Below are 14,055 nucleotides of genomic sequence, written 5' to 3' on the forward strand. Positions count from 1 at the left end.
TAATAGATCAGCTCATATATATGTAGCTCTAGGTTTTGGTGTTGGGCATGTTTTTAACTGTCATCCTATGGTTGTAAGGTATTATATCTAAAAGCCCCAATCCATGTAGAGTACTATATATTGTGGTTGCTTAAATATACAGAAAAGAACCTGTCTCAGCAATATGACAACCCTTAAAAAATCAAATTCCATGGAAAGCAAGCTGAAACAATGGAAAAATATCGACAAGAAAAAAGGACCAAAATTCTAGAAACATATATCAGACTAACAAAATTTTTCTTATTTCTCAATCTATTTGTTGATGTCGTGTTTCGCAGTCCGAGCAGTACCACAACAACCAAACTCTCAGGACCTATAGCTAAGAAGAAGAATGGGTTCCGGTGATTCCAGGGTCACTCCAATGCCAAAGTCAGTAGAGAATATTTGAGTGATGAAGAAAACTAAGTGAGTTAAGTAGTCGAAGAGTTCAGAGAGCCTTCCCCTAAAGGATGGCTGTATTTATACATTGCTTAAACTCGACTGCTGAGGTAAATCGTGGAATGTCAGGCTGTGCACAGATTAGACCTGCCACCACCCTCTTGTTATGGCAGTATGTCAGGTTGTGGTTGTGCCGTCATACGACACCTTTGGCAGCACGTCGTTGCGTGTTGGGCTCCCTGACACGCATTGAATGTGGCGTATCTCTAGCCTGGCTTGCCCACAATCGGACATGCTCAGTCGCTTGTGCTTGATAACATAAACCATAAGAGATATCAAAACATATACATGGAACCATGAAAACTTGCTTAGGCCAAAACTCATAGACACAAAAACATGAAGATTCATCACATAAACATGTTCCAAACCTCAAGCATATATTATAGAAATCAAAACATAATAAAATAACACATGAAATCAAAGGTTTTTTACTAAGTCTGAAACTTCCAAAGCATATTCAAACCAAAACATCATGTTGCATAAACCATCAACCTCAATCAAGTGAAAATCGAAACTCATAGGCATATTTCATGGCATTTTCATCACAAATCCGAAACATATAATTCATTCCTTAGAGTTACTCAAGATCATATTAGCATATTCAAACAAATAACCAAGAGATAACAAACAAAGGAATCAAAATCATGGAAGGATTTACACAAGTATATACAAGTATTAACCAAGAGTAAGTTGAGTGTATACTTACAAAAATCCACGTAAACAAATACTAGCAAGCTGTAATTCTGAACATACTATATTAGAAAGAGTATCTAAAACCCTACCTCATGTTCTTGAGTATGTGTGTGGATTTCTAGGGCATCACTTGGTCTTAAACCATTCGGCTTCTAAGGTTTTTAGGTTAAACCCCCTTCATTTGATACATGTGGTGGTCGAAACATGGAGGATGAACTTCCCCTTTACTAATCGGCCTCAAGGATTTTTCTTGAAAACCCTAAGTTATTTCCAAGAAAATGGTAGAAAGTGTGTGTGTTCTATCTTTCTCAAAGTCTAATGAGATTTGAATCTCATTTTCGGATTGAGAAATGACTTGTGTGCGTGCAAGGCTTAGAGAAAACTGATCCTTACCTTGCTAATCCTTAGTAGTGCCAAAATTCCTTGTCTTGCAAGGATCCTCCTTGTTTGGTTCGAAAGAAAATACAAGAAAATGAGGGAACTTTCAAATGAACATGGGAGAATTGTATGGAAAGAGTGGGAGCTAATGCAAATCCAAAAAAAATGGCAAGGGAAAAGCCGCTTGGTGTGAACCCTTCTCTTTTTATAGGAGACCCTTCACTTCTCTCCTTGGTTGCATCCAAAGTCCTTGCATGGATGATAAGTGGCAAGGTTTCTTCTTCCCTCTTTCCCTTTTGCAGAAATGTCTCTTGGAGTTCTCCACTTAGATTGCATTGGGAATGGACATTTTGGGGGGTGGCGTGTAGGACTTCTCGTCCTTGGCCGAAATTCCTTCTCTCCCCTTTATGCCACTCATTTCCTTAGACAAGTAAATATCTCTTCAAGGGTAGCTTGATAAAACAATACATGTCTTTTCCTATTCCCAACAAGTAACTCTTGGCATGGAAGACAAGTGGCATTGGGCGTGTGCCATAGCGCTAGCCGTCCTCTCCATTTTCCTTTCACAAGATGTTGCTTCATCTTCCAAGTACTCCTTCCCTAGGTGACCTTTCATATACCATTGGTCTAAGAATAACTAAGTGACAAGTGGCAAGTGAATGAGATGTTTGGGAGTGTGCTAGCCGAAACCCTAAGGGTAAACTTGTCCTTGATACAAAATTCTATTCACAAAATCTTCTAGAAATTTAGTGCATGCTTGACACATGGCAAAAGCGAGCTAAATTTGAAATCTTATATACCTCCCTTTAGTTTCCTATGCAAAACTTCTAGAAAAGCTCCATTTCATTTTCTTAGGCTTCCCTTTTCAAAAAACCTACCTTGGAACTCGAATTTTAGACAAAAAAAAAAAAAAAAACAATAGGCTAGGTGTGCAAGCCAATCTTGGTGCCTTCCTACACCTCTCTTTCCCCCTTAACCCATTATCAAGACTAGATTCAATATGTAACATTATCATGACACATAGAATCAGTGACTTAGAATTGGATCATGGGTCTAAACCATTGGACCTAGGTTTCTAAATAAGGCCAAAATTTCAAAGTAAACTAGGGACTCTCCTCATGGGCTCAAGTTACCACATCAAAGGTTCTAAGGCCTTCCAAGGTAACTAAGACTCCTAAAATGCTATGGCAACCTAGAACGAATTCTAAGGGCCAAGTCTAGACAAAACTCTAGTCATCACAAATTTGGGAGTTATAAGGTTCTAGGCCTTTCTTGAAGGACATTAGAAATTAGGCCCAATATAATGGACTTAAGTCATTGGGCCTAACTTAATAAGAGTAAAAGTCATTGGCCCAACCTATGAAAGACCTAAGATTGGAACCCAAGCTAGTAGGCCTTTGAGTCCATAGGTAGGCCCCACAAATCTGGATATAAGATCCATATAATAACCCACACCAAAGCCCACAATCAAGGCTTACACAAATGGCCCAACAAGCCCAACCCCTGGGGCCCAAAGCCTTGTCTTTTATTTCATCCTTCCAAATGAGACCCACATATACCATACTATTGATTTCCCTTAAACCCAAGGTGAACCACACACCCCTAGGGTTCCCTCCCAACCATGGTTAAGCTTCTAACTTGAGTTAAGAATTACTATTCATCTCACCCATGAATAGTAACCTCAAAACCATGATTTTTGCATAGTTTTCTTTAATTTTTTTTTTTCACTTATGATCCGAAATTTTTGGTTTTTATTATTTATTTTCATTGTTCTTAGACTAACCTAGAATGTTAGGCTTGACTCAACACATGTCAATTGGAACCAAGCCATGTAAATGACCTAATAATCACCAATTGGCACCTTGATGCATCACCATGTGCACTTCATCAAACCAGCCCCTAGCCCACTCCATTTCCACCACATTTTCAATTGTAATTGCACCATTCATACCTCACCACAACACTCAAGGTTTATACCTAGCATTGGGCAAAATGGCTCCAAGAAACCAAACCAAAATCCAACTATTTCCTTGGGAAATTTAGTTGGAACCAAACTGAATGACCTTAGTTTCTTCATGAATTTTCTGCTCTTCCTTGAGCCCTCTCCACACGCCACCACCTATACCCTCCAATCCCTAAGAGGTCCCTCAAAGAACTCATGAGCTTGTTGACCATTTTATACCCCAAAGAAATGCTAAATCGATTGACAATAGTAGAAGGTTTCACATGCCACTCGGCAACCACCTCCATCTCACTCCCTTCCATGGCATGCTCCTAAATGATCACTTGGTGGCCAATCCCTCCACCTTCCAACACCTGAAAAAGCCATCAAATAAAGTCTTTAGACCTTCAAAACAAAGCCAAGGAAATGAGATAAACAAGTGATGAAAATTGGTCAGCTTTGAAGCCCCCTACCCGTCGGCTACTAGCATGACATCGCCTTGCAATCCATTGCATTTTGTGTTGATTTTCTGAACCATGGCAGCACCTACACCCTTACACAACAACCTGAATTTGTAGAAAATTATGAGAGTTGGAACACTATTCATTTGCACAAAGATGACACAAGTTGAATCTTTGCTCCTCCACACTCCACCACCCACTTCCACCAATCCCAAGCCTTCCCTCATGCCCCTCATCCTCCATGAAGCCCTATAAATACCCCCTTCACCTCCTCACTTCCTCACACCACTCCTCAAAGCTTTCTCTTGAGTTCTTGAGAGCCATCCCCTCTTAGTGTGAAGATAGAGTGAAATCGAGTGAGTTTGAGAGTGTTCTTGAAGTGAGTGTGTTTGGGAGCTCAAAGGGCCCTAATTTTGCAAGTAAGCTTGCCCCATCTTTTGTTAAATGTTATAATGGCATATTAGGTTTTAAATTATGGCATGATAATAAGATTTTAATTGAGTTTAATTGAGGTTTATCAAGCTAAGAGCAAACCGGGTCAATTTGGAAGTATTGGATGAATAAATTACTTTGGGTTGAATTTCTAGCCATGTCATGTCTTAATATGATTTTATATGATTCATTAATATCTTGTGATAATTTTTTAAGGTTTAAATTTGAGGTTGAAAGCATGTCATGATAGGTTATAAATTCATATATTGTGTTGATCATCTAGCATGCGTCGGTTTCCACTAGATTTAAGATTAATTTATGAAGTTTTGATTTAATTGCCTAAGCTTGAGTAATGAGCATTTAGAAATGCCTTGTGATTGGGATAATAATGAAAATGCATGATTTAATTAGGTTTTAAGTATTTCTTTGGTAAGAGAAAGCTAGAAACATCATTCATATGCTTAATGGATGATTTAGTGATGATTTGGCCTTGATTCATGCTCAAGTGTTGGGATGAATTTGTATGACCTGAATCCAAGTTTTTAAATTGTCCCTAAAGTATATTTATAGTTGCCACTTGATGAAATTTGAGTACAAATGCATCTATAGAGGTTTTAAACTTGAAATCACATATAGGCCATAAAATATGCATGCCACAGGTTGGGTAAGTTTGACATAGTCGTGATTTGAATCTTGAAATTATGAGGACATAGATAATTTAAAATATAGAAAATATGAGGTTTGTAAAATTTGGTGAATGTTGGAACTCAAATGCAAATAGTGAAAATTTATGGCCTTAGTGACAATTTTTGCAAAGTATAAGAACAGTTTTGTAAATATCAAATTTTTGAACCCTTTGACTATGAACATCTTCTTTAGTGGTACAAATCCTAACTTAGAATAACTTTGATTCCAGCTGCATTGACTCTCTATATTTTGAAGAGATTGTAAGTAACCTCTAACTTACACTTTGATAACTTATTTATAATTTATGTATAAATGTCACATTCATAATATAAATATCATTTTGAGCATGAAATAACATTTTATATAATACATTGAATACTTGCTTACATGACATAAGCAATTTTCATCATTTGAGCATGTTATATATAATTTTCATTTTTCCATGAAGAATACTTTACAATCGCACGTCTTGAAAAACATTTTCAACTATAACATGAAAATATAAATTTTGTCACGACCCCAAAGCCTATGATGGGAAATTATCTTAGTGAAACTCATATGTTTTATTTTTATTTTTTAAAAAGGCATAACATTTCTTTGCATGGCGTGTAAATGATGGTAGGAATGTATTGAAGGATTTGCATCCTATCAATTTCACAAGTATAATTACTCGTTATTCTCATCTCTTCATAGATTACCTGTACCCTATATAGTCTATAAAAAACCAAAACTAACGTAACAAGTCAAGTTATTAGAATAATGAGTACTGAGAAATCAGGTGTGTTCCTTTACAAGCTTGGGCTAGTCCTGACGGTGATGTTCTTCTACTGAGATGTCAATTCCCATCGAAGAGAGATCTTGAAGCAGTAAATTTGTATTCTTGAAATGTAGACTAACAATGCCGACTTCCGCAGCGGCTTCTACATTTTTCAACCTGTGATGAACCCATCATGGAAATTGAGAAAATAATCAATTCTGGTTTTGTACAATGACTCTTGTGACAGGAAGCATTAAGAATACCATAAAATATAAATTTGCATTTTCCCATTGGTCATAACAAGGAAACAGAATATAGGGCTTGTGGATAAGACTAGTAGTATACATCAATTTCTTGCACGAAAAAGACCCATAATTTGAACCCAAACTTCAATCATTCTCTGCTCTGCTGTCTTGCATGCAGAGAAACTGTAGAATATAGTTGTTCGAGAAGAGAAAATTTATGAAACTATTTGGTGCAAAATTAAATCTCCTATCCTATGGCAATTTGATATGTCCTAACATGGGTTCAGCTAGGAGACTGGACTAACACGGTTTATACCTGACTGCTCCTTGATGGTCTATCAGTCAGACAAACCATAATAATCCTAGTTAGTTCCTGAACTCCAAAACATCACAATCCCTTTGCATGATTTTGATCATACAAAAGATTGAGACAAGAATAACCAAAGCACACCAAATGTATGTAAAAGTAGTCATCCCATCACAAAAACAGTCTAACACTAAAAAAAAAATATAAAGAATACAACCTATCATCGATGAAGATACAGTTTTCCGAATTAACTTCAAGCTGGCTCAAAACATCCAAATAGAAATCAGGATCAGGCTTCCTCTTTCCTGAAACATACGGTAAAAAGGATCATTCTCACAAGTGATGGCAATGTCCATGTAGTAGGTGTCCTGCTCTCTTCATATATGAACATCTACGATTCTACCGGAGAAAATCTTTTGCTTTGGAGTATTGGACTAAACCAGATCGACCTCAAAGGATGACAAAAATCCTTCATCTCAATAAGTGAAAAATTTTATTTACAATTAAATGAAGGGTGTTTTTGTAAAATAACCTAAAACAATTATAAAAGTTTCATCATTTTACCAAAATACTTCTATTTTAAAATATAGCCGTGAAAAGGGTTGTGTGCCTATCATCACACTTACAATGATGATGATGATGATAATAATAATAATAATAATAATAATAATAATAATAATAATAATAATGATAGTAATATTAACAACAATAATAATAATTCACTCAACACGATAGCATTGGATGTAGACACATGCTCATGCATTATTCACCCATACAGTCAACACACACACGAGTGCATTGCGCGTGTGCAAGCGGGAGGGAGAGAGAGAGCCAAAACATTGCACATACCATTTATACATGAACAAAATGTCCATGACAAATATCTTGAAACTTTTAACTTGTCCTCAATCATTTTGTACCTACAAAACAAGATCTCTAGAAAAGATAATCCTCTTAAAATGGATATAAAATCATTAAATAAAAATCTTATCGTACCAGATTGGGTAGTTTGTGAAAGCGTGAATTTCATATTTGTTTTGTTTTAAAGTGTGAAGCAATTCTTCAACACCTTCAATGTAGGAATATCCCCTTCTCATACAATTTTTCAGACCTACGACAACATATGAACGTGACCTTCACAAGATCAGCAAGAGTGTTAATAATATGCAGCATGTTCTAGGAGTATGCATTTAAAATTATTGACGTAATAAAAAATGTGATTGCTCCTAAGTGGGTCTAAGAAATTCACACACCCAATGAGAATCTGCTCAAAGAGCATGTTGACAAGGAAAAATCATAAACCAACTGAGCTTGGTGATCCTCCAATCAAGTTACAGTCAATAACAAAAGGAAAAAACGATTGAGATAATCATAAAAGCAAATCTCATGATACATAAAACTCACAATAACCTGGGAAGCAATACATATTCAACAATCACCTCTCAACTGAGACAAATTCAAAAGGGAATTGCATGTGGTACTCTTCTCAGAAACAAAGGGTGGAAAACACTTCTTGCAAACTCATGCTCATTCAAACATGTTCACCTTCAAAGGATGCATTGGTAAAACGACAACTTCTTAAGACCTACCCAATCCCGACAATTAAAAAAATCTTTCTGATAGGTAACAATTTGAGAAACTATGGCATATTTTCAGGACATGTTTTTAACTGTTATATAACCTAACTAAAAGACGCTCTCAAATAATATTTCCTTGAACAATAATATTTCCTTGAACAGCTTTCTGAAGCAACAAAATTATATAGTTTTGATTGATAATTGAATGATGTCCTAGCGTTTCATACTCCCACTATGTAAAACCGGGGAAGAGTTATAAAATATTATTGAAGCACACTGTTGTGCGAAATATTTCAATACTAATTGTATCACTATACCATTTCAAGATTACATTAACAAACACACACATATTTGTATATATATTTCAATGGAAAAGGATGCAGGCTTGATTTAGCAATGGAGACCGTTGTCGCTTGGAGTCTTTCCCCCTTCCTCTATGCTTCCATTGCAAGGGAGGGTAGAGAACCTTGTCTCTAGGGTGGATTCCTGAGAGGAGCAGAAGGGTGGATCCACCCCCCCAAACCCAAAACCAAATTGAACCCTAATGGCCCTCTCAAGGCATTTTTTGGGTTTTTCCTTTTTGGTTTTACGTAGATCTAGTGGAGTGAACACATGCCAAGATTTTATTGGGCATCTTGATGATTTTGAGAAAAACTGATTATCTTGAAACCATTAACCAAAGAAATAGTTAGATACACTTTTAACCCACAAGCTATAAGGAGTTTTACACTTGTGTTTATAGCTTTAAACCTTTACAAAAATTGACACATTTTAATTCAAACTACAAGGAAATGACAAATAGCACTCTTTGTTCAAGTACGAACACTAAGATGGCGAAAAACAGGTTACATGGTACAGTCTTAACGGAAGTGCTATTTGATAATAAGTGGGGTAGTTGGAGAGTACCACCGTCAGTTTCTAGAAAAGTGTGAAACAACTAAAAACTTTATGGGTGAAAACATATTTAAAAAAAAAATAAAAATAAAAAACGGAAACCAATACATCCAAATGTAACTCCTTGTCTTCATTCCCCCATTCAAAATTTCGAAAACCAATAAAAACAAAACTACAAAAGTCAGTCCCAAACAAGCATGTCATTTCTAAACTTATCCTATGATTCGACTACTATTTTTGGGAGTTTATATGTTCTTCTTTTGACAACTTGATTTCTACCTTCAATTACACATCTTTAGGGTATTGTTTTGTCTTCTTGTATACTTAGGTCTCACATTTATCAATAAAATTTTCAAATTGCATGCCAAAAAGATTTTATGGAGGCCAGAAAACTATCAATTACAACATGCACAAGATTTTATAGAGGGGCAAGGAAAGAGTATACCAAAATACAATGAGGTTCCGTATATAATTTTCAATACTCATAAATAAGTGTAACCACATATAGTTTACAATTTGTACCGCACTTTATACCGAAAGTTGAGGTGACATCACTGGTAAACCACCCCCTTGCCCTACCACCCCAAATATTTAGCATTGTTATAGTCACATAAGTACTGTAAATCTGTAATAAAGAACGATGCAATCAAAACAAAAGTGGTGATTGCTGCAAAGTAAGAAAAGAAATATTCTCACCAACCTTCTAAATCGAAAGATCTGCCATCTTTAAAAAATATTCTGGAAAGCTCCACCTATATTTTGTAGTAATAAAGATTATATGAAGTACGTAGAAAATTCAAGAATACATACAAAAATATCAGGCAAATCTCCTGAAGAAATATATGGAAAAGAATCACAATACTAAGCATAACGAAGTAGGTAATACGCAAAAAGAATAGCTCTTTTCGTAACATTTATGCATACATCAGCAGTAAAAAGTTAAAGACATAATGAAAGCTAGATCGAATATTGGATTTTCTCTCTTTTCATCTACAATAGACACGATCAGTTTCCTCATATAATGACAAAAAATGGCTATTATGTACCTTTATGAACCTTGAAAAGCACTGCTTAGGTTGAGATGGTGGAGATAGGGAAATAAATATGGTATGAAGAGAATGCTCGATGGGAGAACTTGGGAAGTTTTTCTTTAATACTTTGTGTTTTGGGGCTAAGGCTCTTGTATTGAATGGAGATAATCTTCATGATTTTTTTTTTTGGACTTTTCTAGTTTCTAGCTTGAATTTAGGTGTTTTCTCTTATATACTTCCTGTGTACTCGGGCTATGCCTATATACTTGGTAATAAAATTCTCTTATTACTTATCAAAAAAATATAGTCTGAAGAGAATTAAGTGGCCACATCAACTCACAATTAGATGTCGAGTTAGATAAAGGGTCTGAGTAACTTATTCCATAAAGCTGAAAAGATGGTATTACATGGACTCCTGATTCATATTTGAATTTATTATCCAAATGTTAATACATTAGTGCTGTTCTTAGATCCATTTCGACATCTTCACCTGCATGGAAAGTATTGACAAAACTAGTTTTTCGGTGCTTTGATGTTGCAGATTAGGCAGTGTTTTTTCTGTGATTATATCTAAAGCCACAATCAAAGAAACCCAAGAGAACGTTAAATGTCCTAAAAAATGAATATATATATATATATATATCACCCAAATTTGTAGTGTGTGCAAACAAAGGTTATAATTCCAAGAAATCTTCAATATGAAGAGCCTTCGCACACTGTCCTATTGCCCCCACCCCACAAAACAGCCTACTGTATGCTTCTTTTCCTTTAGAACTTACTACAAATGCAACAAGAAGAAAAACGTATAAAGATCATTCCAACAAGAATGGGAGTCTTACTTTTATACAAATCACTAATAATGGGCGTCTGAGGTAGTGAAGATCTTAAAAACCATACTTTTCTAAACCAATGACCAGTTATGAGCATACCTCATCAATCATCCCCTTCTCAAACTCAATCCATGCAGTCGGGTGCTTGCATTCTATAAGTTCCTTCAACGACATTCTGAGCATAAAATCTGAATCTGATTATCTTAGTAATAGTATAAACAATTAATCAACAATTTTTGGAAGAATTCATCGAAGACAGAATTATCTGAGAAAAAATAGTGCTTTTAACCTCGGTTAGGGTGTGACAACGATTATGTGTCAGGTTCTTCTTAGAAGCCTATAAAGAGTCTGTTAGCATCTTAACTCAAATGAGTTACAACATGTAATACCCAGCACCCATGAGTCCAGTAAATTATTTGGGTTGTGATTATTGCCGTGGATGATTAATGTCATTGCTCTTACCATTAACAGTTATGCATATTCTTGTCATAGTCACAAAACTATTCTGTTGTAATTTATGCACTTATTTTTGCCTTACGACTAGAGGGATAATTGTCAAACATTTCAATTTATGAGGCCCTCTGATATTTTGTGGTAGTTCTACAAATCCATTAAAGCACATAAGGGTCTATAAGAAGTTTTTGGCTAAATCCGTAGGGGCTGGAGGAACTTCTCGGAAGTGAGCTTGGGGCCATGGAAATTGAAACTCCATTAGCCTCCAAAGCCAATTTACATCAACTGAATTACACGATATCAATACAAGACAATGAGCATCATGAAATGTAGAAAATGGCTAAAGTCCCTCTTATAACAAGTCTAATGTCAGGCAAGCAGATGAAATTGTATTCTTTACAAACTTCTAATAAAGTTTCTTTCATTCCCCAGAAAACATATTCAAGCTTATCGCCACTTCAAGCATGTATCCTCAAATAATTTCCCTGGTGCATTTAAGGGCAGCTAAAACTTAACGATACTGGCTCAGGAAACTTCACTCGTATGAATTAAACATTCTTTTTTAAGTAAGTAATGAATTCAACTTATTTTGGAAGAATTTTACGCGTTCATTGCACCCAATAACCATGTCTTCGAAAGTAAACACGACCCCATCTTGGATCCCAAGAAAAGAATTAAAACTAAATAAACAAAGCAGAGTTTAGTATAAATCCCATTTTTCAGCCCAAAGAACAATGCATACAACATATTGTTTGAGCAACCAAATAACAAAGAAGAAGAATCACCGGACTCCGGAAACGGGTCAAAGAGAAATTTGAGTAAATTTGAGTACCCGAAGAAGGCAGGAACGTCGTGGTAAAAAGGATCGCGAACAAGGGTGTCCATGATGTCAAAGAGCAGTATAGGAAGCCTTCTATTTGTACTTCCAGCTGAGGCAGAGAGAGAGGCATTGGAGCGGACATTTTGGGACATTTTAGGATATGGGTATGCTGGGGATGGAGAGGATTTTAGAAGGAAGGCGGAGACGTTTGGTACTCTAAAAGTGAGAGCCATTATCAGAGATGCAAGATGGGCTTGGCAAGCCACATATAAACAACGTCAAAACTCCAATTGAATGAGGGAAACTCGTATTTAGGTGGACTAAACAATCTATTATTCCCACGAGACACCGGTGTCGATTTGTAATTTATATTCAGGAAAATGCTATTTCCCACGCTGGGATTTTTGTTTTATTTAATAATTAAAAAAATAATTTTTAATGATGTTATATTTTTTTTAATATTTAAAAATGTTAAAAAATGTATATGAAAAAAAAAATATATATATATATATATATAAGATGTACTAGCGGGAGCTCCGAGCGGTTGTATTTAAGAAAATGTTATTTCTCCCGTTGGGATTTTTGTTTTTAATTTTTTGTTTTATTTTCTGATTAAAAAATAAATTTTTAATGATCTTGTAAATTTTTTTTTTAATATTTAAAAATATTAAAAAATACATATAAAACATTTTTAAAAAAATATAGATAAGGTATACTAACCGGAGCTCCCAATGGTGGCCATAGAGCCACCCTTATATTAACTGGCTGGTAAAACATTCGCATAATTTTTTAGCTAAAATTTAGTCACAAAAGCCATCTTTAACTATTCTATATAATCTATTTTCTATTAAGTAAAGGTAAAGCAATTCATGTCGTATCATTTGAATTCATGTCGAATTATTTGAGTTTGGGTCTTAAAGTTTAAATCCTAAACAAACTTGAATAACTAAATATTCATACTCGTACATTTATTTTTCAATAAATCTATTTAAAAGAGTTCTACTATATATAGTCACTTTTGCATACTCCTTACGCACTTCACTAATATGATTAGCCAAAACAGTTGTTTTATATTTTAAAAAAATGTGATGCAGTCAATCACATTAGTAGAATACATAAAAAGTACATAAAAATGATTGAATATAGAGTTTTTGTATTAATTAATATAAATAAATAAAATTGACAACAAAGTATAAGTGTTTTATTTGAAATTTTATAGTCTCCAATGGATTTATATATATTCTTAACTTACCAAATATGACCTTGAATTCTTTCTTTTTTTTCATTTTCCATGTAAGAGATGAGAAAGAGTAATTAAAATTAAAATTGACAACAAAGTATAAGTCTTCTTCCTATAACTTCTCGCCCTTATTTACACTTTTTTATGTGACAAAATTTAAGTAGTTTCATTTATTAGCTATTTAATTAGCAGGTTTTTACAATATGATATGTCAACAAGTGTGACTGAGGATTAAAAAATTTGAATAAAAAAAAAAAGAAGCATTTTTCGAAGGAGAATGATCTTTTATTGTTTATTTCATCTCTATAACTTTAACCCTAGTATTTAATGTCACAACGTCAACCCTATTATTTCATCTCATATTTGTATCAGTTTCACAAGTCGTGTCAAATATTATCAGTCCTACCTAGACATCCCAAATTAGATTATCTATAAAATTGATTAAATCATTAAAATAATGTTCTTAATATTTCTTTGATATTTTTATACTTTACATATTTAACAGTCATATTACAAAATTTAACAGTCATGTTTTTAAATTCCAATAGTTATATTTGTTATTTTATCTAACCATCTTTTATTTAATGGTCATCGTTATTTCTAACGGTAACTTTTATATAATAGCTAGCCATTTTTATCTAATGGTAATTGATTTACATATCAAGTCAGAAGAGATTGTAACTTTAAATTTACATTGAAATGACGTGTATTCAATTATTGAATATGCATAGATTGTACTATTTTTAAAATTTATATTTAAAAATAAAAAAAAATATTTTTTAATAATATAAATGGAGAATTATATAGATTCCCAGAACTTAGGATTAAAGA

General features: G+C 34.4%; 1 protein-coding gene across 1 annotated transcript; it reads right to left on the reverse strand.

Annotated features, from left to right (window-relative positions):
- Positions 1 to 5,614: 5,614 nt before the first annotated feature.
- LOC121262586 (flavin mononucleotide hydrolase 1, chloroplatic) lies at positions 5,615 to 12,364 on the reverse strand. The gene is given in 7 exon segments (XM_041165118.1): positions 5,615 to 6,004; positions 6,597 to 6,684; positions 7,229 to 7,361; positions 7,363 to 7,490; positions 9,551 to 9,602; positions 10,811 to 10,886; positions 11,997 to 12,364. Coding segments are annotated over 7 exon segments (831 nt in total). The 5' UTR covers positions 12,218 to 12,364; the 3' UTR covers positions 5,615 to 5,871.
- Between the last annotated feature and the right edge of the window lie 1,691 nt (positions 12,365 to 14,055).

Source organism: Juglans microcarpa x Juglans regia, chromosome 4S, assembly GCF_004785595.1.
Source record: "Juglans microcarpa x Juglans regia isolate MS1-56 chromosome 4S, Jm3101_v1.0, whole genome shotgun sequence".
Classification (NCBI taxonomy): Eukaryota; Viridiplantae; Streptophyta; class Magnoliopsida; order Fagales; family Juglandaceae; genus Juglans; species Juglans microcarpa x Juglans regia.